Genomic DNA, 27,442 nt, shown 5'->3' on the forward strand with positions numbered 1-27,442 from the left:
GTTTGATTTTTGAAGACAGGGTCTTACTATGCACCATCTGACCTCAAACTCACAGAAATCCACTTGCTTCTGCCTCCCAAGTGCTATAGAAAGACTAGACTGCCTGGAATACTATGGAAGTAAAGGCTCATGGGATGGTAAGGAATACAAATGTCCCATTACAATGTGGAACAAGTCTCTTAACTGTATCACAAATATGTGATGCAGGCAAGAAGATGAAGTCACCCTGATAACAAGGCCAAAATCTCAACACTCACCAAAATACAACCTTCCCTCCTAACCCCATTCCTCAACCCAAAGACCAAGCCGCTCCCTGGGGCTCCACTGCTTACCAGTGCCGATGGACAGGCCACTGCTATTGGAACGGATGGTCTTGGAATTCAACACTTTCTCTGAGGAAAAATGTGCAGCAGGTAAGCACTTTGTACAGACACTGGGAGGAAGGGTGGAGGAGACGGGTCAGGGGAGAGACTGTCCCTGCCATTCCTGACCCTCAGTAACTCAGAACGCACTATTTAGAAGTAAGTCTTGTAAGTGAAGCACTATTGAGCTACTGTGCTCAGTGCTGCACTGGGAATTCTCTATCTTTGTGCTCACCAGAAGCAGCATGGAAGCTGTACAAGGTAGCAATACCTACACCCGGCCCCAGAGATCCTGATTAAACTAGGCAAGGGCAGTGCAGGACTAAGGTTTATAAAAGCCACGCTTTTATCATGCATTTCAAAGTACTCTGTATGCAAAAAGCATTTGGAAATTTTCTTTTAAAAGAATTACTAAATGTTTCTCAAGAAAACACAAATGCAGACAACACATTATTAAATGGGAATAACAGATTCTATGATGCAGATGTATGCTGGGAGAAGAGCTCAAAACTGTTCCATTTTAAAAAGGTCCAAACAGATGGTGGTGGGACAGGCCTGCAACCCCTCAACTCAGGAGGTGGAAGCAGATTAGGAACTCAAGGTTGCTCCTGGCTACTCAGCACTGAGTCTGAGGCTAGACTGAGTTACAAAACAGTCCAACAGAGAAGAAGCGGTGGATGATGATAGGTGGGAAATGACAATGTTCAGTTCCAGCCCTCTGCATGACATCTTTATTCAGCCCAAGACTTGAGGAAGCAGCCTCTGCTTCAGAGTAGCACATCCAGCAGTGTCACCACTAGCACCTTAGGTGTGAGTCAATCTGGTCTAAGCCACCCCAACTCCACAGAGATGAAGCCCTTACCAACAATAAGAATGGTGTGCCAGCCACGGCAAGAAAGGTCTGGGACATGATGCAGGGATCCAAAAATAGGGCGAGGCCATGAGGTACAGATATCAGAGCCATGTGGTCTCTCTGTGGGAGTCATTGCCAGGCGGCCATTACCACCATTACCCCAGGCAAAGATGTGATTGTCTAGGGAAGAATGAAAGAGCAGGTTAATGAGACTGTTTTCCCACGGGCATCCCACTGTTACACCCTTGGACTAGAAAGAAGCCCTACTAAATGAGGGAAAAGCTAATTATTCTATATATAGGTAAAAATGACTACCATTCCTATGTCTACCATTCATTAATTTATTCAAACAAATATGAAAATCTACTTCATGGCAAGTGTTTCTTAAGGTGTCCGAGGCAGGACACGAAGCCAAGCCCTTGCTCCAGTGCAGTCAGTGGGGAGAATGACAACACACACACACACACACACAAATGGACATTTGCCATTTCAGACAAGGCAAGTGCTATGAAGGAAGGGATGGAGGTGACAATGACCATGAGGAACAGCAGGATGGCATTTCACCATTTCAGAGAGAGCAGTCAGAGAAGGACTCTGACACCTGAGCACGTATCAAGCCCAACTGAGGGAGTTTCTGGCAGACATAAGGGCCCACAGGTGCAGCTTTGCCCCACAGGGAATAGGTCCCTAGGAGAAAAGTAAGAGGGGGGAGCAGTGGGAGGAGAGGTCCTGGTCACATGGGGCCACGCAGGCTTGAGTGCCGTGCCAAACCAAGAGAAGGTCTGGGCAGGAGGTATCTGAGAGGGCTCCAAGGCTATGCTGAGGATCAACTGCAAAAGAGCAAAGGTGGAAGCAGAATGCAGTTCGAGTCCTGGCTGTAGTCTGGGTATATACTGAAGAGTCAACAGGACTTGCTGAGGGAGGATGTGGGATGCAGGATGGAGCTAGCCGAGGTAAGAAGTCTGCAAAGTCTGGGCAGAGACAACACTAGAAATCTGATTCTTATTCAATTTAGGCTCTCTCTTCCTCTCCCCCCCCACCCCCCCGCACCTCTCTCATGAAAGGGCACATGACATGATCATTTGGACAGCAGATAGGACTCAGTACTCGACTCAGTACTCATCTAGAGTACACGGGCATCTATATTGTCACTTTAACCTTTGTCATCCAAGCTGAGGGGCTGTGACTAAATGGCTGAAGGTCAGAGATGGGGAACTGAAAGGAGTGAGCTCGTAGTGGAGAAGAAGGCTGAGTCCAGGGAAAAGGTTGGACGGTTCTCTTGCCTGCTTTTTCCCACCCCCAGCCAGTGCTGATCAGAATGTAGATCAACACTGGTGCTAAACAAGACAGACAGAAGTGCTCAATGGTTGTGGGAATATTTTACAAAAAATGTTAAATGACAGTAAAATTAAGTGAACTTAGAAATCTGGCCTTTAAAAACGTTACTATATTGGACATAAAACATATGCCAGTTATAAAACCTTCTTTTCCCTACCCAGAATTAAAACCTGTCTGGAAGCTTGAGAAACAAGGCACTCACCGTCGGTGGCAGCAATGGTGAACTCATCACCACACGAGACCCTGATCACTTGCTTCCCACCAAGGGGTCCCCCCAACAGGTTGATTCCCAGGCGCTTCTTATAATTCCCAACACCCAGCTGCCCACACTTATTACAGCCAAAAGTCAGCAACCGGCCTCGTTCTGAGAGAGAAGCAAAAATAAAGAGCAATCACAAATGGGTTATGAAACACGGAAGGTAGAGCACACTCCATGCACTAGAACATATAAATATGAAGGTACCCATGTGACCCTGAGGCGGGGATCTAGGCAGTGTGACAACTCAGAACCACAATATAACCTACTTATAGTAGGTGCCAATTAGACCATAGAATCCAGATGTTAGAAAGATGATGGTTTTACTTTTTTTTTAAGGAGTATTTATGGCTGGGCATAGTGGTGCACACCTTTATTCCCAGCATTCAGGAGGCAAAAGCAGGCAGATCTCTCTGAGTTCGAGGCCAGCCTGCTCTACAAAGAGTTCCAGGACAAACGTTCAGTCAAATGTTTGAGACACAGAGAAACCCTGGCTCAAAAAACAAAACAAAGTTAATTTATTCATTGACTTTATGTGTATATTTCTCTCTGAGTGTATGCCACATGTTTGGATACCCTCAGAGGTCAGAAGAGGGCATCAGATCCCCTGAAGCTGGAGTTATAGTCAGTTGTGAATAGCCAAAAGTAGATGCTGGCAGAGGTACTTGGAAGACCAGCAAAGACTACTAACCACTGAGCCATCTTTGCAATCCAAAGTGTGGTGTACTTACTAAAGTGCATATTTATCTTGCATTTATAGAGATCATTTGATTTGTTAATGAGTTAATATTGAGTACTAGGAAAAAGTCAAAAGGCTGATAGATCAAGAAAGGTAATACTTTACAGCACAAAGCACCTGAGCTCTGAAGGCATGCAACCCAGCTGAGCAACTTACCATCAATAGCAGCCGTGTGAGTCTTGCCTGGGGCAATGGTACGGATTTTGTAAAAGGACAACTGTTTGGCCAAGGTAAAGGAGGTTGTGTAGGGAACTTCATGGTATGCCTGAGACAAGTAAAACAGAGCAACAGACTCATGAAGCAAACGGTGGTGGCAGGGACAGGCTAAGGATGCAAAAGCCTTTTTAAATAAATTCTGCTAAGAGAACATGCCACATAGCTTCCTATCTTCAACAGGACATAAGAAACAAGCTCAACACAGAATCAGAGAATTTGTTGCAAGAAGTAGGGATTTCTGATTACAAAATCTACGTTTGTTTGCTTACTCTGTGTATCTAACAAGGGCAGGGTAAAATCTCTCCAGCTTACAAAGAAACCAGCTACCGTAATCAAATTTCACCTTTATTACACAGATTCCTCTGTATCGGTATAAAGGCCCCATGTAAAGTTCACCACAAACCTGCATCTGAACAAACCACAAGTGGTCATTTTGAAGATGCCTTTCAAACGACCCAGTCTCCAGCCTTCACCCCGAGTCTGTGCTCTCCTGAGAATGGACTGTAGATGCTACATACAAACTACCTCATCCTGGGGCTGGAGAGATGGCTCAGTGGTTAACAGCACTGACTGTTTTTCCAAAGGACCTGAGTTCTCAGCACCAACATGGCAACTTACTACTGTCTGTAACTATAGTCCCATGGGATCCAGTGTGCAAATGCACATGCAGGCAAGATACCCATACACATAAATAAATAAGCCATTAAAAAATTAACAAATTAACTCATTCTTCATTGCGTTACAACACTGTAAATGTACTTGACTTTCCTCTCTCTCCTCTGCAGTCAACTGTGTTGAGCTGTAACTGTAAAGCCTACTGTACAGCCTGACCTGCATCTGCACACATACATTTGTGGGATTTTTGCTTTTGCTTTTGAAAGGGGTGTTGCTACATATAGCAGGTTGGCCTCAAACTAAAGATCCTCCTGCCTCAGCCTCCTGAGTGCTAAAATTAAAGGTATACACCATCACACTTAGCCTCTGTACCAACACATTATAAAACCACCACCCTGCTCAAGACAGACCATTCCCTTAGGTGATTCACCTAAGTTTTTATTACGATTCATGTCCCCAACAAAGAAAAAGAAATATAATAGTAAAACCCCCACAAAGATCTGACTACTGTGATCACGTTCATTTAGCCTGTCCCTGAACTTCACACAATGCAATCACATGCGGTGAACTCTTTTGTGGCTGGCTGCTTTTGCTGAACATAATGGCTATGAGATTACTTTATTCTTAAGTTAAATTCTGTGGTCACTAACTTATACCAACGAAATCCCAACCCAGCATTCTGGCAACATGGTTAAAATCTCAAGGGCCACTCACTTCATGGTTGATGATTCCAGACATGCACTGATTCAGCCCCAGTTTGTTGAACTCATTGAGTCCACAGGCCAGCACTTTGCCTGACTGAGTGAGCAGAAAGGTCCCATCACAGCCACATTGAACTGCAACAATGATTAAGGCCTTTGGAACATCCACCTGCAAGGAATCCCAAGTAGATAATTCATATTAGAAAATAAGCCTCAAGTTCCCCCATCCTGCTGCCCAGCAGCCTGGAGCTCATGCTTCCTAATGCGGAGCTCAAGTCTGCAGCTGAATGAACAGATGCTCCCTGTCAGTCTGTTTGAGGAATGGCTCCTACTCCTTTGGAGAAGGCTTCTGTAGAGGGAAGACTATGCACACAAGCGGGAAGGGGGCAGCTCTGCTCTCTAGCTGGCTTTGCCTTCTGAGAGGAAGGGCTCCTTGACAGCTTTAGAAGAAAGACAGCAGCTGGAGGATCTCGATCTTCTAGAAAGTGTACAGAGGTAGCAGCTAGGACTTCCATATCCTTCTACAGCTCACAGGACAGGGTTGTAAAATGAAAGATGTCAGGGCCATGGATATGAATAAAGCCTCAAGCCTTAGTTTCTTTTCACAAGTAGAATGGTTGAATCTAAAGACAGTCTTTGTATGCACCATTTAATCTTAGAATAGAAATAAAATTTGGCAACTATCAGTCGTATAGTGCTGTAGTCCGTGGTAGCTGACCTTCTTCCAGGATCAGGTAAGCCTGGGCCCTGAGGCACGTCAGAGAGGAGTAGCTGTGCTCATCCCTCAGCTGACTCAGGTCTTGGGAGCCTCTTACAAAGCCCTCTCTGGCAGTCCTGACAGTAAGCAGATATGATGTCTCCTACTGCACAACCTCTAAGCAAAACAATCTCACGTGGCGTTCCACTGTAGTAATGCAAGGCTGGCATGATCTATGTCATCCCCACCATCCTTTCTTAGGGAGATTTAGCTGTCTGTGACACTTTCTGTTTTATGTGCTGACTTTAACTTCATGTCTCACTAAGATGTGACTCCAGGGTCCATAATAGCTGTATCCATTTTCTCAATTTTCTGTGATTTAGTCAGATGACAAGACCACATAGTGCTAAATCAGGAATCCTAGATTGTTAGTCTCCTAGACAAGATAGAGTTCAGAAATAAACACTGCGCTCTGAGCAGGCGGGGAGAGAGGATGTCTATCTGAGACAGGCTGTAGGAGAGGCTGCTTCTTAGTCACCCTCTGTGGTGTATAGTAGTCCTCTTCTGAATCCAAACCCAGCCGTCCTGAAACACACAAGAAGGCAGGCGTTACACCAAGGCTTCCTCTCTAGGAGGATGCTCTGCAACTCTTTCCTAACCAGAGGCTACTTGATGTGTTTGTGCTCAAAGACTGACATCCTGGTTAAGTACCTGGGGGAAGTGGAGGGAACAGGCTTCACCTACCATATTCACCACAGCCCCAAGAGTAGACTTCCTTGTTTCGTGTCAGAACTACCACATGATTATCCCCACAGGAGACCTGCTCCACTGGATTGCTGAGGAAGAAGTTCAGCTGCATGGGTTCTAGCACTTCAGGGCCAGAAACCTTGTCCACTCCCATGCAGCCATAATAATCTGATCCAAAGGCGTAGAGCTGACCCTCATCTGCAAAAGGCAAGGAAACCATCACAGAAAGGCATTGCTAAGGAGCCACATGTAGTAGTCGTAGTACTGTAATCAACAGTCTAAATAGTTGTAAGATTATTATGCTAAATGATCTTCAAATTTTCCTGGAGCCTTCCCTGTTTTGTAGACAGAAATACCAACAATGGGACTGGAAAGCCAGCTTGGCACTAAGTATGTGAACTGCTATTCCAAAGGACCCCAGTTTGATATCCAGCACACACGCCAGGCAGCTCATAACTCAAACCCAGTGTCACCTCTCCTGGCCTCTGTAGTTAGTATAACACTCACGTGCGCAAACCCACTCTTAGATACACACATAGCCATAAAATTAAAAAAAATAATTCCAGTTGGGCAGTGGTGGCGCATGCCTTTAATCCCAGCACTTGGGAGGCAGAGACAAGAGGATTTCTGAGTTCGAGGCCAGCCTGATCTATAGGGTGAGCTCCAGGACAGCCAGGGCCACACAGAGAAACCCTGTCTCGAAAAGTCAAAAAAAACAAAACAAAACAAAACAAAACCTCTTCATCAGCATTTGTGACATACAATGCCTAAATAGGTGTTGAGATTATTATTTTTTTTAAAGATTTATTTATTTATTATATGTAAGTACACTGTAGCTGTCTTCAGACACTCCAGAAGAGGGAAGTCAGATCTCTTTATGGATGGTTGTGAGCCACCATGTGGTTGCTGGGATTTGAACTCTGGACCTTCGGAAGAACAGTCGGGTGCTCTTACCCACTGAGCCATCTCACCAGCCCGAGATTATTTTCTCCCTAAAGCAGAACATGTAGTACTCTCTCCTATCTCAGCCTTCTGTTCCTCACCTTTCTCCTTGCTCATCCCTCTTTCACACAGTAGGCAACTGGGATGTTTGGTCTTAGTTCTGGGAACGGAACTTAGGGTCTTACTTGCTCTACTGCTGCATCACTGAGCGGCTCTCCGCAAGCCTGGGAGCGCTGTTATTAATCAGTCTATTTCCTAAGTGTCTTTGGTCTTTTTTGGGGTGGGGGAGGCAGTTGTTTGCTATATCACCTGACATTGTATTACGTTCCATATTAAATGTACTCAGGATGCTGGTCCCTCGTGGCTTACCTGTTACACAGACCGTGAAATCATCACCACACGACACCTGGTGGATAGCTTTCCCTTGTAACTTTTCTACATGCTTTGGCTGTCGGTAGGAAGCTTTGTCTCCATGTCCTAGCTGACCGTGAAGTTTAGTGCCCCCTTGCATGTTCTGTTAAAAAAGACATCTTGTGAAATTTAACTTTTCATGCTAAAAGCTAATCTTTAATATCCTACTTCTAAAGAAAAACAGTAAGAAAAAAATAGCTGGAAATTTAAAGACAAAAGTGGGTAAGGGGATTAAATTTTTAAAAAAATTTTTGAGACAGGTTTCAGTATATACTGCTAGCTGTCCTGAAATTAACTCTCTGTATAGAAAGGCTAGGCAGTCTGCCTGTCTCTGCCTTTTGAGGACTGGGACACCACTATGCCTCACTAGGACAAAGCATTTTAATGATTAACATAGCCCCCCAGCTACATGTAAAGAAGATTTTAAAGCACATCCAGATTCATATCTATCAGGCATCAGGTCAAACTGCAAATTCTGTCTTATCTTACGTGAGATGAACTGTGGGTGATGATGGACAGTTCATTAAAGTATACTTCGGGTGCTTTCTGCTCTAATTTGGTTTCTGTTGCTGTAATAAATATCATGACTAAAAACACCTTGGAGAGGAAAGAGCTTATAGTTTACAGTCTATCAGCAGGGACACCAGGGCAGGAGTTCAAGCCAGGGACTGAAGCAGAAGCCACCACTGCTTACTGGTTGTTCCTTAGGCTTTCTCAGCTTGCTTTCTTATAGCACCCAAGACAACCTGTCCAGGAGTAGCACCAGCCAGAGTGAGCTGGGCCCCCACCAGTCATTAACCGAGAAAATGCCCCACAACGTGCCAATCTGATGGAGGCAACTCCTTAACTGAGAGGTTCCCTTTGTCCTGTGTCAAGTTGACAAAAACTAAACAGAACATTTTCTAAATGAGTACTATCTCTTAAAAACAACATGTTCTATAAGTTTTATAAATTTCGGTCACCTTCCTCAAAGCACAGAACAGCTATAAGGAGATAAGCTACATCAAAAAGAAAACAAAACTGAGGGGGAAATAAACAGAGATTTTGGTTCCATCAAAGAAGTTGGGGGGCGGGGGGGGACATGCCCCAGCTGTTCTGCTTTCTTAGTTCTCTCCTGAAGGTCAGCATCTTGCAGGGAGTGTCTGCAGGTCGAGCTATTTAAGGTTGCTGTTTAATGATAATAGCTCACTCTAGGTCACTTTGCTGCAGTAGCTGACCTGCCTGTCTGCGTTCCTCTGAGGCCAGAAACTTGCATCTCTGGCGTTTATTACCTCATTCTAAAACAGCATGGATTAAGTCAAGGATTAATTGCTAGAGCCTTTTCCCCTCTTGTCCAGATGCCTCTCTTGTCAGGCTGGGGCAATAAACTTCTACTGAATCCAAAGAAGAGTCTTGCTTGCAGAAAGAAAAACTTTTACACAAGCAAATATGGATAAACTCACATAAATTCATGTACAAATTCATGCTTACACATTCTTATGTCTCTATTCAAACCAGTTGGGTCCAGCTACGTATCTCATACTTACACACATCCATAATTACATATGCATATGAAGCAAAAGACCAAGCTCCGGTGCAGAAGGAAGTAACTCATTCTGGATGAAAAATGAGCGCCAACCTTTACTGCACAGAGAAAGGAGAAGCTTCTGCCCTTTTATTGTTAAATGAATTAAACTTAAGTCTGTAAGAAGAAAGCTTTGTACTGTGTAGTAAGATGAAGCCTGCCTTGCTATTAAGAAAAGACCTGTTCTGTCGAGTGGTAAGGAGAAGCCTGCCTGCTCCTTCTGCTCTCTGCAGCTTCTTCTATTTGCCTCTTGCCCTTTGCATTCTGCACATTGCTCTTTTTTTTTTTTTTAAGCTGCCTTATAATTTCTACATTCTCCTTCTAATCTTGCTCTCTCCTTTGCTCTGATATAACAATGCCCTTGTTCCCAATGCTATGCCTTCCAATACAATGTTTCCTAGTCTTTTGGACCTTCCTAGAAGAATAGATCACGTGGCTTATGCAAGCATCCATTTTTTACAAAAATTCACTAGAACTTCAAACATAAATTTAAACCATAAATTGATCCATTAAGAGTAATTATCTGAGCCAGGCAGTGGTGGTGCACGCCTTAAATCCTAGCACTTGGGAGGCAGAGGCAGGTGGATTTCTGAGTTTGAGGCCAGCCTGGGCTACAGAGTGTGTACCAGGACAGCCACGGCTACAGAGAAACCCTGCCTCGAAAAGCCAAAAAAAAAAAACCCAAAAAACCCAAACCAAAACAAAAGAGTAATTATCTGGTTAAACATTTTACTACTTAGCTCAACAGGTTCACTAAAACTGAAAAACCATCATTTTTGTGACTAAGTTAGTGAAGTTTTTTTTTTAAAAGATTTATTTATTTACTATATATAAGTACACTGTCTCTGTCTTCAAACACACCAGAGGAGGGCATCAGATTTCATTACAGATGGTTGTGAGCCACCATGTGGTTGCTGGGATTTGAACTCAGGACCTCAGAAGTCAGTGCTCTTAACCGCTGAGCCATCTCTCCAGCCCTAATAATGATTCTTTTTTCTTTTTTTTTTCTTTTTGGTTTTTCGAGACAGGGTTTCTCTGTGTAGCCCTGGCTGTCCTGGAACTCACTTTGTAGACCAGGCCAGCCTCTTGTAGACTAGGCTGGCCTCGAACTCAGAAATCCACCTGCCTCTGCCTCCCAAGTGCTGGGACTAAAGGTGTGCACCACCACTGCCCGGCTATGAAGTTTTATATAGATAAACCCAGTCAGTATTTTATCTTCTGTCCTTGCACTTATATTAAATCCTTAGTTCCCCTTCGTATGACTTTCGGTTAATTGTTTTACAGCCTGTTGGAATGTGCTCTAAGTTGCTATCTCAGAAGCAATTAACACTTGGTTGACACTTTAAGACTGGCAGAGTTTCTCAATGCAGTTTTGACATCAGAAAGGAGTTAATGGCAATCCTATTATAAAAGAGCTTAATAATTACTAATATAATTATTAATAATTATTTTTTAAAAAGATTTATTTATTTTATGTATGTGAGTTCACTGTCACTATCTTCAGACACACCAGAAGAGGGCATCAGATCCCATTAGAGATGGTTGTGAGCCACCATGTGGTTGCTGGGAATTGAATTCAGGACTTCTGGAAGAGCAGCCAGAGCTCTTAATTGCTGAGCCATCTCTTCAGCCCAATTTTAGGAATTCTTATAGGATCATCATTAAGAATTAAAAAATCGTCTATTTGTCTTTATAGCATCACTACAAGACAGTAGTACATCTTCGTTGTTCTGCAGATATCTACTCAAAAGTATGGGCTAATTCCTAGTGATTGTTATATATGTTTAACAATAACAGGGAAAGCAGGACTCTTTCCTAAAATGAAATCTTCTCAGCCTTGCCTAGAGAGGCAAATCTGTCATTAACTTTGACAGTCTATGGTGGACCCATCTCAGGAAGAGCACCTGCTAGTGTTTTGCTTCTCCTTGATGGCTCCTGGCGGAAGTGCTGTATAGTACTAAGAACTATATGCTACTATATAGTGCTGTATAGTACTAAGAACTATATGCTACTATATAGTGCTGTATAGTACTAAGAACTATATGCTACTATATAGTGCTGTATAGTACTAAGAACTATATGCTACTATATAGTGCTGTATAGTACTAAGAACTATATGCTACTATATAGTGCTGTATAGTACTAAGAACTATATGCTACTATATAGTGCTGTATAGTACTAAGAACTATATGCTACTATATAGTGCTGTATAGTACTAAGAACAGTCCTCATGGCTTTGTACCTTTCTTGGCGACAGCAACTCTTTCCGTGCACTCACTCAAACATAAGTCCTTTAATAAAGGGTTGTAAGGAATGACTTTCTTCCATTTCTGCTAGCTTCCCTCAGGCTAATTCTTTAGGGAATAAGGTTTTAGGAAATAACCAAAGGTCATCACTGTTACAGAGACCAAATCACTCCTTTTCTTTTTTTTGAACATTTCACAATTACTCATTGTCTATTCTCATACAATGGAGGTTGTACTGGCTGGTTTTGTGTGTCAACTTGACACAGGCTGTAGTTATCACAGAGAAAGGAGCTTCAGTTGAGAAAATGATTCCATGAGATCCAGCTGTAAGGCATTTTCTCAATTAGTGATCAAGGGGAAAGGTCCCGTGTGGGTGGGGCCAGCCCTGGGCTCCGAGTCTTGGGTTCTATAAGAAAGCAAGCTGAGCAAGCCAGGGGAAGCAAGCCAGTAAGAAACATCCCTCCATGGCCTCTGCATCAGCTCCTGCTTCCTGGCCTGAGTTTCTGTCCCGACTTCCTTGGTGATGAACAGCAGTATGGAAGTGTAACCTGAATAAACCCTTTCCACTCCCCAACTAGCTTCTTGGTCATGATGTTTGTGCAAGAATAGAAGCCCTGACTAAGACAGAGGTAAAGCAGGGGGTAAGACAAATACTTGCACCTATGAAAAGAGCTGAAGTCACTAAAATAGAAGAGCTCCCTCAGAGAGGAAGCTGAGGTAGAATGAGGCTGGTAGCCTGAAATGCACCTACAGAGGCACAGCAATCAAACAGGAAGCCAAGTGACAACAGAACTCAGAGGGAACAGTCGATTAATGATGCTAGGTGTTGCTGAGAGGCCAACCAGGACAGCAATGGGGGTTTGTTTATCTTATCAGTTTCTAGGTCACGTGTTCAAGGCCAATGCTAACTGAGTGGCAAGGGTGGAAGCTGTACCGTAGGTGAGTGAGGAGAGTAGCAGATCTGCAAAAGGCAGAAAACACGGTGGTGGTGCACACCTATCCCCCAGCACTGCAGAGGGCAACGGCAGGAAAGCCTCAGCACTTTATTCACAGATGATGGGGCTGGAGTTTCCTGACATGGCTGGCGTGTGTTTCACTTGTTTACAAAGCTACACAGACACTAGCTGCTCTCATCTCATGGAAACAGAACACAAGTACCTGGCAGATCTGAAACCATCTACTTGTCCACAACAGCTAGCCCAGGCTTCTGGAGCCAGACCCAAGGCTCTCACATTTTCTTTCCCTTTCTCATTCTTTCATCCAAAACCATTCACAGGTGACTATGTCCGGGAATGGAGCTGCATGGGTGACCTACACAGCCCACATCTGCTTCCACAGGATCTTGTTCTAGCACCTCATTCCTGCAGCACAAGGACAGCTAACAGAATGCCTACCCAGAGGGGCCCAGAAGCAACAGGGCTTGGAGCCCCCTCTACTTACCACCCAGGTGTATAGTTCCTTCTCCACGGTGACCACAGCAAAGTGGGTGTTCCCCGCACACACCTGTCGAGCACTACAGCCACTCTTGATGACGTCCAATTTCTGAGGTGTGGATTTTCCACCACCCCAAACATAGACTTCACTGGTTCGCGATGTTACCACAGCAATGGGTGCTTCCGTCACAGTGCTTGACCTGCCAGCATCCCCAAACAAAGGTACATTTAACATGAAGATGGTTTCAAAGAAGGCTGGGAATGTAGCTCAGAGCTTGTCTAGTGTATAATAAGCCTTGAGCTTGCTCCCTGGGGACACATAACAAAAGCAGTGTGGGCTAAGTAAATCCCTTCTTCTTCTTTTTTTTTTTTCCTGATTTATTTATTTATATATGTAAGTACACTGTAGCTGTCTTTTGACACTCCAGAAGAGGAAGTCAGATCTCATTACGGATTGTTGTGAGCCACCATGTGGTTGCTGGGATTTGAACTCAGGACCTTTGGAAGAGCAGTCAATACTCTTAACCACTGAGCCATCTCTCCAGCACCCCCACCCCCCTTTAAAGTCTATTATCTCAGAATAACTGTCAGGGTGGGCATGAGAAAGTATATTCTTTCAATCCTCTCTTAAAACAGGCTTTCCAAAGCCCACCTGAGATAGTTCATCACGGCTCAGCCAGACCAGATTCCATTCAGTCCCTAACAGCTCCACTTTTCAACAATCATGATAATAACATCCACTTTATTGTTAGGGGAAGTGATGGCTTTCTTCTTCTCTCCAGAAAAGACTATCTGAGGGGCTAGCAAGATGGCTTAGAGACTAAGAGAACTGGTTGCTTTTTTAGAGGACCCAGGTTTGAGTCTCAGCACCTAGTGGCAGCTCTAACTCCAGTTGCAGGGAATTTTTCTGGCCTCTGTAGAGAGACCAGGCCCACACACATACAGATATACACACAGGTGAAACAGCCACACATATTTGAAAAAAACCATAACAAAGCAACAAAAGTACTCAGTAGGGGCTGAAGAGAGGGCTCAGCAGTTAAGAGTGTGCACTGCTCTTTCAGTGGACACTGCCCAGCCACCCTACAGGTGGCTCACAAGTGCCTGCAAATGCAGCTCTAGAGGATCCAGTCCCTGCCCGGGTCTTTGAAGGCCCCTGCATGCATGCAATGCACAAACAGATCTGAAAAATGATAAAGAAAGAACTGACTATCTGATAGTCAAGCTGATGCCGGCTCTTTGTAAGATCAAACGATGCGTATGCAGACTCAGTGAGGTCAGAGACTGAGGATACAGGATGCTTCCACAGCCTCCGGAGCTTACCTTGGCCTCTTTGTAGGTGCATTGAGAAGAGTGACTTTTTCCTCCATCTCTCTACCAAAGAAAAATCAAGTTACATGAGTTAAATACCACGTACATTACAACCATGCCCCTTTAATACATTTCATGAACTAAATCTCACATTATAAACATATGCATGCATCCTACAACATGACAATTATTTAGGAAAGTAATTTAAAAAACTGAGTTACACAGGCCTGACATTGTATGACTTGTTATATACAAAGGACAGCGAGTCTTGCTTTGTTATGTATGAGAAATGGTCTGGACTGGGACAGGGAGCCTTGAGAGTCTCTGACACACATGACAGATGTCTCCATTCTGATCTGCCCACTGACTAACAAACTCAGCATCTCCAATCCTGGGCTTGCTATCTTTCATCTAAGCCAGTTTTTCTTTCTCATTTCCCTATTTTTATAACTGGCAATACTCCTTCATTCTTTCCCAATCAACAACTTCAGTCATCTCTGACTCTCTTCTCTCCCTTTCTTCCTTTCTCCCTCTCTCTCTCTCTCCCTCCCTCCCTCCCTCCCTCTTTCTTTCCTTTCTCTTTTCTTTTCTCTTCTCTTCTCTTCTCTTCTCTTCTCTTCTCTTCTCTTCTCTTCTCTTCTCTCTTCTCTTCTCTTCTCTTCTCTTCTCTTCTCTTCTCTTCTCTTCTCTTCTTTTCTTTTCTTTTTTCTTTTTGGTTTTTCGAGACAGGGTTTCTCTATATAACCCTGGCTGTCCTGGAACTCACTCTGCAGACCAGGCTGGCCTGGAACTCAGAAATCCCCCTGCCTCTGCCTCCCAAGTGCTGGGATTAAAAGCATGTGCCGGGGCTGGTGAGATGGCTCAGTGGGTAAGAGCACCCGACTGCTCTTCCGAAGGTCCAGAGTTCAATTCCCCAGCAACCACATGGTGGCTCACAACCATCTGTAACGAGATCTGGCGCCCTCTTCTGGAGTGTCTGAAGACAGCTACAGTGTACTTACATATAATAAATAAATAAATCTTTAAAAAAAAAAAAAAAAAGCATGTGCCACCACTGCCTGGCCCTTTCTCTCCCTTTCTTCACTGTGCCATTTTTATAGATTCCGCATAGACAGTATCTTTAAAATATTTTCTCTCTCTCCCTCCCTCTGTACGTGTCTGTGTATGTGTCTCAGACCAGCTTTGAACTTGTGATCTCCTGCCTTTGCCTTCCAGGTGCAGGGATTATAGTTGTACACCATTATACTCAATCACTGTAATTATTCTGCTATTCTTCCTGCCCAATCTTATTACCTTAGTTCTGCACAGCTTTGCTTCTCATCTGACTCATAAAATCCGGCCTTGCTTACAAATGTCCCAATCAATCTTTACGTCCTTACATCCTAAGCCAACCTGAGGACTGATACAAGTTTTACTGTGTAAATTCTATGGGCAGCCCTCTCATCACATGAACTGTCCTCTACAAACAAATAGTCCTTGTGTACTCTCTCTCTTACAATATAGTTGTGTGTATGTGTGTGTGTGTGTGTGTATGTGTGTGTGTGTGTGTGCGCGCACATGAGTGCAGGTGCTAGCAGAGGCCAGAGGAGTCAGATTCCCAGAGCTAGGTGGCTGAGAGCGGCCTGGAGTGAGTGCGGGAACTGAGCTTAGATCCTGCAAAAGCAGTGAGTGCTTACCTCTCCAGCCCACACACTCTCTTTTGAATTAAGCTTGGCATTCAAGCATCCTGATCCTTCTTTCTTTTCTTTATAACCCATACTCTAGCCAGGCTCAGCATTCTGAATAAATCTATAAGTTACTACAGTATCTTACAGGCATCAATAATTTTTGAAAGCTCTTAAGACAGTTTGGCCAGATCTAGAATACTAATGTAGCCAAATAAAATTTTGTGTTTCCAGAGTATTGTACACAACTTTCTGCATCTATGCTTTTCATTCTATTATTCTTTTCTGCCTAGAGTATGACATCTTATATTTTACAATCAAAGTACAAAGTACAAAATAAAAAATTCAATTAAAAATTAATTGAAAAATTTCAGTTAGAGATTAAAGCCACAATTTTATTGTTGAGAAATAATTAAAAATTAAATATGCTTAATGAGTCCCAAATGAGAATAGTGCCTGAATATGCACAGAACAAAAATAGAAGCTCTCAGGCTGTATCTGGGTATAACACATAATTCTAGATATTAAAACATTGGTTATATAAACCAACAAGGCTCAGGGCATACTGGGAAAGAGGGCTGGAGAAAATGTAAGAGCTGATGATGGGGAAGAGAGCTGGGAAAGGCTGTCCTCTGGACATGGCGTGGCTGCTGCTCTCATAAACTCCCCAAGGTTACAGCTTCCTGTACAAGAGCAACTCAGCAGAATCAGTTAACATCCCACAGGCAGGATCAATTAAGATTCGATGGGTTATAAAAAGGTGAGCCAACGCGGTGGTGGGAGGGGAAGTGCTCAGGGAAGAGTGTGGGGTGAATATGATCAAGATATACTGCATACATGTACGAAACTGTCCAAGAATACATAAAAGATATTCTAGAAATATAATAAAACAAAGTGGGCTGGAGAGATGGCTCAGTGGTTAAGAGCACTTACTGCTCTTATAGGAGCCAGGGCTTCGGTTCCTGTGTCCATAGGGCAGCTCACAACCATTGTTGACCCCAGTCAAAGGGCAGTTGTTGCCCTCTTCTGGTTTCTTTGGGCACCAGGTATGGATGTGGTGCATACATACATTCAAGCAAAGCATACATATAAAATAAAATTTTAAAAATTAATCTTAAGAAAATAAACTAATCAACTAGAAACCAGAAAAATTAGTTATGGAACAAAAATTTCAATGTACCCCAAACAATGGAATGATTAGAAGAAAATATAGGAAAACCGTCTGAACAGAGAGCAGGCACTGAAAGCAGAGTTAAACACGGGAGATGTCACACTACAAAGCTGCTGTGCAGCCTGGGGAAGAACACCATGACGAAGCAGCTGCAAAGCAGGAGAGAATATGGGTAAACGCTGTCTGATAAGGAGCAATTTCCTGAATATAGGAAGAACCTGAACTCCTCAATTAAAAGAAAATAACCCTAACTTCATTTTAAAATGGTGACTTGAACAGACTCGAGGGCAGTCTATACCAAACGCTCACCATCCCCATCGCCAGGGAAAGCACATCAAAGCCAGGAGCTTTTCCTGCACCAACTACAAGCTATCACTAAAAAGCCTGAAAAGCAACACTCACTGGCAAGACTGTGGAGAGACAGGAGCTCACACACTGTTGGTGGTGATATAAAGTAGTATGTCATGGAAAATGGTATGGAGGTTCCTCAAAAAAACTAAAAATAGGCTGATGTATGCCTATAATCTCAGTGCTAGAGAAGCTGAGGCAGGAGGATGGCAAGTTTGATGTCAGCCTGGGTTACAGAGCAAGGTCTTGTCTCAAACAAAACAAAACAACACAACTCACTCCAAGACCCTAATTGCAAATCTAAGGACACCAATGCTTAACTGTAGAATTAAAACCTGCACAGATATGGAACAGAGAGCTCGTGGGTCCTATCAGGACAAACCAGAATAGTTAGAGAGGTAAAAGCAAGGAGGTCCCCCTAAGCAATGAGAGCAGCGTGTTGGAGAGGAAGCAGTGCCCTTGCTTGTGTCCATCGGATACAGGGATCTCTGTGTGGATTACCTCCTGCGGTTCCTGAGAAGGGGGAGATCCAGGAGCGCGTCTGCAGCGGGCCTCTGCTCAGGATCCTACACAGCAAAGAAGATTCGCTTTCTTTTAAAGTGAACGGGCAATATGGGAACCAATTTAGAAATAAAGTCTAAATTTCTATTTTAATTATATTTATAATCATATATTTATAATATATATTTACAATTCTAATTAAATTATAATTTCTAAGACTGAGAAATCAGAATACTTGCTGATATATCCTATTCCCTAGACATGACAGGGGAAATGCACCCATGAACTCTCTATAGTATGGCTGCTGAAAAAGACCAGCATAATGACATCAGCAGTTGACATGCCAATGAGGACTGTCTAGTGGCAGCCCACAATAAAAACCTTCAATAAAAATATTAATTTCTTGCCAGTGTGGTGGAAAACTTTTAAGCTCAGCACTTATGAGACAGAGGTGGGTGAGTCTTTGCAATTCAAACAGCAAGTTCCTGGCCAGTCAAGGGTACATAGTGAGATTTTGTCTCATAAAAAATTATTTTTTTCTTATGTTGCATTTCATATTTGGTGTTTATCAAGTCTCTTGCACATAAGACAAACACTGCACATGAATGAACAATATGTCCTCCACATCAGTTCAGTCAAGGCAGCAACTCTCAAAGCCTAATGCATAAGTGCCTAGTCACCTGGGGCACTTGGAAAGAGATTTCTGAGTTTTAGATGGAGACTCTGCAGTCTGTAAGAGGGTCCAGAGATCATCTTTTTCCTTCTAAAATCCCCAACTGGTGATTCTGAGGCTAGGGGCTTTGTACCCATACCATCAGTAATACTACAACTGAATACACACACAGTTAAGAAACTGGTTGTGCCGGGCTGGTGAGATGGCTCAGTGGGTAAGAGCACTGACTGCTCTTACGAAGGCCCTGAGTTCAAATCCCAGCAATACATGGTGGCTCACAACCACCTGTAATGAAATCTGACGCCCTCTTCTGGTGCATCTGAAGATAGCTACAGTGAACTTATTTATAATAATAAATAAATCTTAAAAAAAAAAAAACCTGTTTAGGTTCCTGGCACCCACATGGCAGTTCACAACTGTCTATAACTCCTATTCCAGGGGATCCAACACCGTCATGCACATATACATGCAGTCAAATCATCAATGTACATAAAATAAAAATAGTTAAAAAGAAACTTTGATAGAACTATATATTTTTTATATTAAGAATTTATTATATCTGACTATAGTTTTATAAAACCAGTTATCCTCCTACAGGTGTGAAGGTATAAACCTATAGTCTCAGCACTTAGGAAGCTCAGGATCACAACAGGATCACAACAGATTCAAGGCCAAGCATGAGCTGTGACAAACCTTCTATTTTTTTTTTTTAAAAGACAAAGAAATCAAAACTTGACAAAAACAAAAAACAAGAAACAAAACACAACTTAGATGTTAAAAACTGTCTTATAATTACATATTTTCAAATTAGAAAAAGATAAGGGCTGGAGAGACCACTCAGTGGTTAAGAGCACTGGCTGCTCTTCCCGAGGACCTAGATTCAATTCTCAGCACCTACATGGCTGCTCACAACTGTTTATAACTTCAGTTCCAGGGGCTCTGACTCCCCTGGAACACAGGCATACATGCAGGCAAAACACCAATGAACATAATAAATAAATAAATAAGTAAATTTTAAAAGGATTAAAAAATAAACGATGCCGGGGCCTAGCAAACACAGGAGTGGATGTTCACAGTCAGCTATTGGATGTATCACAGGGCTCCCAATGGAGAAGCTAGAGAAAGTACCCAAGGAGCTAAAGGGATCTGCAACCCTATTGTTGGAACAACATGATGAACTAACCAGTACCCCGGAGCTCTTGTCTCTAGCTGCATATGTATCGAAAGATGGCCTAGTCGGCCATCAATGGAAAGAGAGGCCCATTGGACTTGCAAACTTTATATGCCCCAATATAGGGGAATGCCAGGGCCAAAAGAATGGGAATGGGTGGGTAGGGAAGTGGGGGGCGCTATGAGGGACTTTTGGGATAGCATTGGAAATGTAATTGAGGAAAATATGTAATAAAAATATTAAAAATTAAAAAAAATAGATTAAGAGTTTGTTTGCACACAGGTATCACGAATTACCAATGTTTCTCCTGAGACAAGCTTGAGGAGGTAGACGTGGTTTTGTGTGCTTCATATCTAGTCATACCCCAAACACTGAGGCCATATGAAACAGACGAATACATTAGACCTACCTGGTCGAGGCATGCATGTACCAACTGGATCAGTTCCAAAGAATACTGACTAGAGTCAACTTCCATGGCCCGGATTCCCTGCACGATCTTCACACATAGGTTGAGTGGGTTCTAGAAGAAAAGGATGACTGGATTGTTCCTGGTTATACAAAGATAGCATTATTGGGCTTGAGGGGTGGCTCAGTAGTTAAAGAGCACTGGGTGCTTTTCTGGAGGACCCAGGTTCAATCCCCAGCACCTACAGGGTGGTTCACAACTATGTGTTACTCCTATTCCAGAGGATCCAACACTATCTTCTGTCCTCTGCAGACACCAGGCACTTATGTGGCACACAGTCATACATGCAGGCAAAATACCCTTACAAATAAAATAATTAACAATTAAAACAAAAAGATAGCATTATCTCTACCAGGCAGGGGCCCGAGGTATCTGACTACTCAGAGATGTGGCAACAGTTCCGTGTTAGCTGATTTCATAGTAGGACTATCAGTACGTGTCAGGAAGAGGGGAGATGCTGCTATTAGATGGAATGAAGGGAATCCTAAGACAGAGATCAAAACTACGATTGTGTAGCCAACAGTGTGTTCCCAAGAATACATTATAATATCACCTTTCAGTTGAATCTCAAGAAAAGAAAAACATACCTAGGCATAAAAGCATAGGGAAGCAGAGGCAGGCAGCCAGGAGTTCAAGTCCGTCCCTGGGTAAATGGTGAGAAGACCAGCATGCTCTACATGAGACCCTGCCCACCTCTCACAAAAAGAAGCTACATTAAGTATGCTAGGTTTCCCGAAATTCCCTTGCTAACTAATTTGCCTCCAACAAAAACTTCACAAAGTATCTTAAAATGAGACAGAAGTTAAGAGCAGTGTAACAGAGCCCCGCCATATTAGTAAGGGACTACTGAAAACTAGACAGGCATATTACTTGTGTATTTTTATCTTTATAAACATAATATAATGAAATTATTAGCATCATTAATTTGTACATAAGAAAAATGGGGCTCAGAAATATAAAACAACTTGCTCAAAATCACAGGTAGTAAAAAAAAAAAACAAAAAAAACCCTAGACATCAGCTGAGTGGTGGTGACACAGGCCTTTAATCCCAGCACTGGAGAGGCAGAGACAGGTCTGAGTTCAAGGCCAGTCTGATCTATAGAGTGAGTTCCAGGTCAGCCAGGGCTACATAGAGAAACCCAATTTCAAAAACCAAAACCAAACTAAATCAAAACAACAACAACAAAACACCTCCCTAACCCCCACCCACCCAAATCCAAGGCACACAGCATCTAAACCTGTCTACTCCACAAGTTGTTTCTCTTACTCCACTATTGAGGAGAACTAGAGGCATACCAATTAGGAAAAGAAACCGGGCTCAAAACAGACCCGTGAGTCTGCATTACCCTACATTCCCCCTTTCCATACACAGCATCAGAAAATCTCCACAGAGAGTTTAGGCCGCATTCTCAGATGGCAGTGATGAAACGGGATCACAGAAATGACTTGTCTACATTCTCACGCTGGGCCACGTCAATCCGCTTCAGCTACTCCCAAGTATGGCCCATGGAATACGGCACGTGGCCCATCCCACCCTGACCCGTTCAAACAGAATCTGCATTTTAACAAGACACCTAAGTAATTGTGAATGCAAATTAAAGTTTGAGAAACAGCCTTTTGTTTTTTATGTAAGACGAGAAAAGAAAAAGATTTAAAGATTTGCCGTCCATATGAACAAAGACAATCTTTACTTAGGAAGTGTATGATGCTTCAAAATACTTTGATAGGCGTTAAACATAAAATGCCTCAGCTGACAAACAAAACAAAACAAAACAAAACTGATGTAGCTAAACTATAAGAAATGAAACAGCTTTTCCAAACGGTAGCATCACAGATGACTCTACTGCAGTGGTTCTCCACCTTCCTAATGCTGTGACCCCGTAATACAGTTCCTCATGTGTGGTGACCCCAACCATAATATTATTTAGTTGTTACTTCATAACTGTAATTTTACTACTGTGATGAATTATACTGTAAATATCTTATATGTAGGATATCTGATATTTGACCCCTGTGAAAGGGTCATTAGACGTCTAAAAGAGTCTCAACCCACAGGTTGAGAACCACTGCTCTAGAGACTTAAAATTATAGTCAACAAATTCAAGCACAGTGCTTCAACAGCTTGCTTGTGTTCATTTCAACAGAGGAATTCAAGTTGCAGATAAATCTGGTCATGGCATTTTAATAACATTCAATAACCCAGGGTCTAACTATAGGTCATTCATTCATTCATTTTTACTACAGGTGATTTCTGTTCAGGAAATCAGAATTTCAGGAATAACTGAAGTTGATTCACTTCAACACGTACCACACTGCAAAGGCAATATGGGGACAATACACAACTTACTGTAGCATCAAATGTTCTTTTCAGAGTAAGCAGTTCAAAAATGACACAGCCAACTGCCCATATATCAGACTTGAAATTGTATTTTACTCCTTGGCAGAGCTCCGGAGACATGTAATATGGAGTGCCCACAAGCTAAACAAAAGAAACAACAAAAAATACGAAATTACTTTCTTTCCTCTGGTAACTATATAACCATTTGAACAGATAAATTAAGAAATCAGTGCTAACAATCATGAAACACTCATCAGCAGGTTGCAAAAGTGAGACGATGCCAACTCAAGGTCTCAAGTGGAACTGAGAGTTCAGCTCCGTGGGTAGAGGTGGCAGCCCTGCACAGTGGGAGAAACAGTAGTCTTAGCAAATCTCCTGCTTGCTAAAGGGCAACTTTCAAGAGAGCACTATGGGTAACTTGGAAGATAAAGCTCAGTGACCTAGGCCTCACACAGCCTTTACACATTCAAGGTTTACTCCAGACTGCAAACGGGTAAGAGACTGTGATGACTAATCTTGCTGGACAACTTGACCACATTTGGAATCCCCTAAAACCCAAGCAGCAGGGCAGCCTGTGAGGAATTTTTCTTGATTGGGTCATCTGACATGGAAACACCCACCTTACATCCAGATCATTTGAGATCCGAAGACCCACCCAAAGTGTGAGCACACTGTCTACTGGCGGCCCACAATAAAAGGAAGCTTTTACTTTTGCCTGTTTATCCTCCTCTTGCTGACAATTCATTTATCTAACTCTGGAGGCGTTCCTTCATTGGTATTAGAATCTACCTTTTCAGGACTCCAACAGAGAGGAGAGACCAACTGAAACATCCAGCCCTGAGGCCTTTCTTTTAGGAGATAGCCACCCCTGAGCTAGCTGTCCACAGCCTGTACATCACTCTAACAAGTCTCCTTTTAATATAGCATCACCCGATGAGTTCTGCTCCTATAGAGAACCTTGGCTAACACAGAGACAGACTTGAGAATTTACTGATTTGGGGGTAGGAGGACTCAATGCTCAAGTCCTTTCTCAGAGAGGACTTGAGTTTCGAAACCAGCATCCACAGCAGGCAGCTCACAAATGCCCGCACCTCAAGTTCAAGGGGTTCAATGCCCACTTCTGGCCTCCAGTCTCATACATGCAAGTGTTGTGCGCACTCGAGCATACCCACACACCCACACACCCACATACACACACACCAATAAATCGTTAAAAAAAGAAAATTTACCGGGGTGAAAAAGCTAACTATAGGTAGTGAGAGATGGCACCTGGATAAAGGAGTTAAAGGTTTTAACTGAAAGGCAAATAATGAACTTGATATTTGTGAAACTGATATATTAAGAATGGGCTAGAGAGATGGTTCAGTGGTTAAGAGCACTGACCTCTCTCTTTGAGAGCCTGGGTTCAAACCCCAGCACCTCTATGATAAAAATAACAATTGTTTGTAACTTCAGTCTCTGTGGACCTGACACCTTCTGGGTTGACACCTGCTTTTGGCAAAACACCCATACCCATGAACACAATCCAAAACAACAAAAATGGGCTCAGAGCGAGGCACAGTGGTCCAAGCCTGTAAAGCCAGCGCTTGGGAAATGGGAGCAGACAGTCAAAGGCTAGATCAAGATCAAGATCTTGGCTATGGAGAGGGTTTGAGGCCCTGTTGCAAAAAAAAAAATCTACAAGAATGGTCTTTGAAAGTTGGACACAGCAGCACACACCTGTAATCCTACCACTGAGGCAGGAGGACGTCTAGGTCAAGGCTTACCTGGGCTACACACATGTCACTACCTCAAAGAAGAACACAAAGGTATGAAAATGAGATGTTTTATATATTAACTATTCCACTTCCAGGAACACAAGTATCTTTATGTCAAAGGCTTAAATGGCATTTATACATTTTTGAATCATTTTTTAATTGCATTTAACTAGCTAAAAGTTAACAGTTAAATCTTGGTTTTATCAGAAAAAAAATCCATAAGGAATTGGCCATTACCATACAAACACTGAGTTCCTGAAACAGACACTCTCAAGTCTGGATGGCTACATTGTTTGCAGGCATGTCAGGATATCAGAAGGCATTAGGACAAAGTTAATTGTATTAATTTACATTTCCAGGTTCTTTAAAGGGCAGAACACTGTAAAACCAGAGATGTAATACTTAGGTTTTAATGCTAAGGATAAGATCACTGTCCTAAAGGCCATATTAGGTCTGTTTTTAAATTAATGATCTTTTTAAAATCAGATAGGATGGCTCAGCTGCCAAGCCCCACAGCCTGAGTTTGAAGCCCAGGATCCCATGATAGGAAGGAAGGGTGTCGTGACCCCCACAAGTCTCCCTACGACCTCCATATGCATCATGTGAGCCCATACAAAATAAACCTATCAGGGAGCTGTAAAGATGGTTCGGTGGGTAAGAGGATTTATAGCTCTTGCAGAGGACCCAGGTGGCTCACAAACTGCTTATACACCCAATATCCTCTCTGGTCTCTGTGGGCACCTGCACACAAATGGGGCATATACATGTATACAGGCACATGTATGAACATATATGTTTTAAAACTTCAAAAAAAATTAAAGATAAAGACTATACTCACTGTCTCGGCCATAGAGTACTCAGAATTAAGTTTCTTTGCTAGGCCATAGTCTCCAAGCTTTATCAGATTTGCCTTGGTCAGAAAAATATTTAATGTCTTTATATCTCTGAAAAAGAAGATATAATATATTAAGTCCTTGTAACAATGAACTAACCTTCCCACCTACCTTTTCCCAGGATCTGAACAGAATAATAATGAGTGTTAGCACCTCCTGGTTTCTGTCACAGGGTTGTGAATGCCCCCCACCCAGTGCTCACCACCAGTTTAATGCTAGAGAAGGCGCTTAAAAAGGAAGGGCAGAGAACTGTCTTCGCTCTCTAGGGCTTCCCAGCAAAGGATGTCATGGGTGGAAGAGTTGGATGGCAGAACAGTGCTCCAGAGAGCCATATTCCTAGAAGGTTCACTGTTTTTCAGCTACCAGTTAGACCATGAATTATATACCTTAACACATAGTTGATGTCAAAGTTTCAAATGATCTGTTATGGCACATGAGACTGCATGGCTCAGAAATAACACACGAGGCTGTTTCTGTTATCTGAGTAAAGTGGCCGGCCCCTTCTCTAAAAATTACTGATCATATAGAACACAACCCCATGTGGCTCACACTGTGGCTTCTTTTATTACAAAATGTGAAGAAACCAGAACAGTTTATTTCTTTACTTTTAAAAAGGAAGTAACAACCATGCAATGTAGGCAGACATTCAGTAGCTTTAAAGAAATACAGTCTATATCGTGTAACTAAACAAACAACTAAAAGAAACTCTGATATAATATTGTCAGTTGCCAGCAATGGTCACTTGCTTAGGAAGAGTGCACGGTGGAAGGGCTCTTAGAATGGTTTTCTTCCATTGCAAGAGATGAATGGTAACCTTTCTCCCCAAGTTTTTACCAATCATATAAAATGAATATGTTTGTATTTAAATAAAAATAAATTTGCAGTACTAACAACAATTGCCAATACTTTTCCTCAGAGAAAACATTTACTGTGACTCCATTTACAGCTCTTTCTGGGCTTCATTGAGAATCAGTGAACTCGACTCTGAGGTACATCTAAAAGACATAACTAAGTACTGAGTTACCCAGCCAGAAGGAGAGTCTTCCTAGATCACACACCTGGGTTAACCTCAGAGATCATAGATCTCAGCCTCCGTCACTCGATCCTTCTCCTCACTATCAACGAGGAAACCCTGACATGAACATGCTAATGGGGGCGGGTGTGTGTGTGTGTGTGTGTGTGTGTGTGGTCCTTAGGGTAGAACTGCATTGGGAGTGAAGACTCCAATCCACAAGTTTCTTTTCAGACATTACCTATGGAGGATTCCAGCTTTATGGATACAGCTCACTGCTGAAACAATCTGAAAAAGGTACCACACCACCATCTGCAGATTCAAAATGTTGTATTTGGATTAGAAACAAAAACCCCATTTAAATAAACACACACACACAAAACACACTCACAAAACACACACACACACACCAAAGAAGCTGCAACCAGAGGTTGCAACTCAGCATAACTTGATAGCCCTTGCTTGTATGTTGAATAGGCAAAGAAAAGTACTAAGGGTAAAAAGAAAACACAGGTCATCTAAAATAGTTCCAAGATCATTACATACAGTATGGTAAAGCAGACTTGTGGAAAGAACCCCAGGAAGAATGCAAAGGGACAGAAAACTGGGCATACCAGTATGCAGTAATAGAACCAGGAAAGAAAGCCCATAGTGAATCCTGGTGTGGAGGTAAAACGGTTAGGAAGCAGCTATAGACAGCTTCCGTGTTACAGGTCTCCTTTCTCATGAATATCACTCAGAGCCTGGAAGGAGTCTGAACAAAAGGAAAAGAACACTCTTCATTGTTGGAAGAGTAAAGAGAGAACCAGAATGCAGACTCAAACACAACCTAGCTTCCTGCCACACATGAAATTACCTCTTCTTCGAACAACTTGTCCTTCTGACGAAGGATTTTGTCATAGAGGTTCCCTCCTACAATTAAACAAAGCACAGGTTGAGTTGCTCAATGGAGATGGGTGCTGTATTAATAGGGGTTCTAACAGGTGACATCAGGAAATGAAGGGTTCTGCTTCCT

At 42.7% G+C, this 27,442-nt stretch overlaps 1 protein-coding gene across 1 annotated transcript in view; it reads right to left on the reverse strand.

The window, feature by feature from the left end:
* Nek9 (NIMA related kinase 9) overlaps window positions 1-27,442 on the reverse strand; it is a 41,018-nt gene that overhangs the window by 8,868 nt on the left and 4,708 nt on the right. The window contains exons 3-18 of the mRNA XM_021178833.1: window positions 27,284-27,339; window positions 26,669-26,739; window positions 25,361-25,466; window positions 22,775-22,906; window positions 20,370-20,480; window positions 18,117-18,181; window positions 14,445-14,495; window positions 13,129-13,321; window positions 7,836-7,980; window positions 6,522-6,722; window positions 6,316-6,362; window positions 5,094-5,249; window positions 3,705-3,813; window positions 2,756-2,917; window positions 1,225-1,395; window positions 333-392 (exon numbers count right to left, since the gene is read on the reverse strand). Coding sequence (XP_021034492.1) covers window positions 333-392; window positions 1,225-1,395; window positions 2,756-2,917; window positions 3,705-3,813; window positions 5,094-5,249; window positions 6,316-6,362; window positions 6,522-6,722; window positions 7,836-7,980; window positions 13,129-13,321; window positions 14,445-14,495; window positions 18,117-18,181; window positions 20,370-20,480; window positions 22,775-22,906; window positions 25,361-25,466; window positions 26,669-26,739; window positions 27,284-27,339 — 1,836 coding nt within the window. The remainder of the gene's footprint in view (window positions 1-332; window positions 393-1,224; window positions 1,396-2,755; window positions 2,918-3,704; window positions 3,814-5,093; window positions 5,250-6,315; window positions 6,363-6,521; window positions 6,723-7,835; window positions 7,981-13,128; window positions 13,322-14,444; window positions 14,496-18,116; window positions 18,182-20,369; window positions 20,481-22,774; window positions 22,907-25,360; window positions 25,467-26,668; window positions 26,740-27,283; window positions 27,340-27,442) is intronic.

Source organism: Mus caroli, unplaced genomic scaffold (assembly GCF_978045245.1).
Source record: "Mus caroli unplaced genomic scaffold, Mus_caroli_1 scaffold_14, whole genome shotgun sequence".
In the NCBI taxonomy this organism is placed as follows: Eukaryota; Metazoa; Chordata; class Mammalia; order Rodentia; family Muridae; genus Mus; species Mus caroli.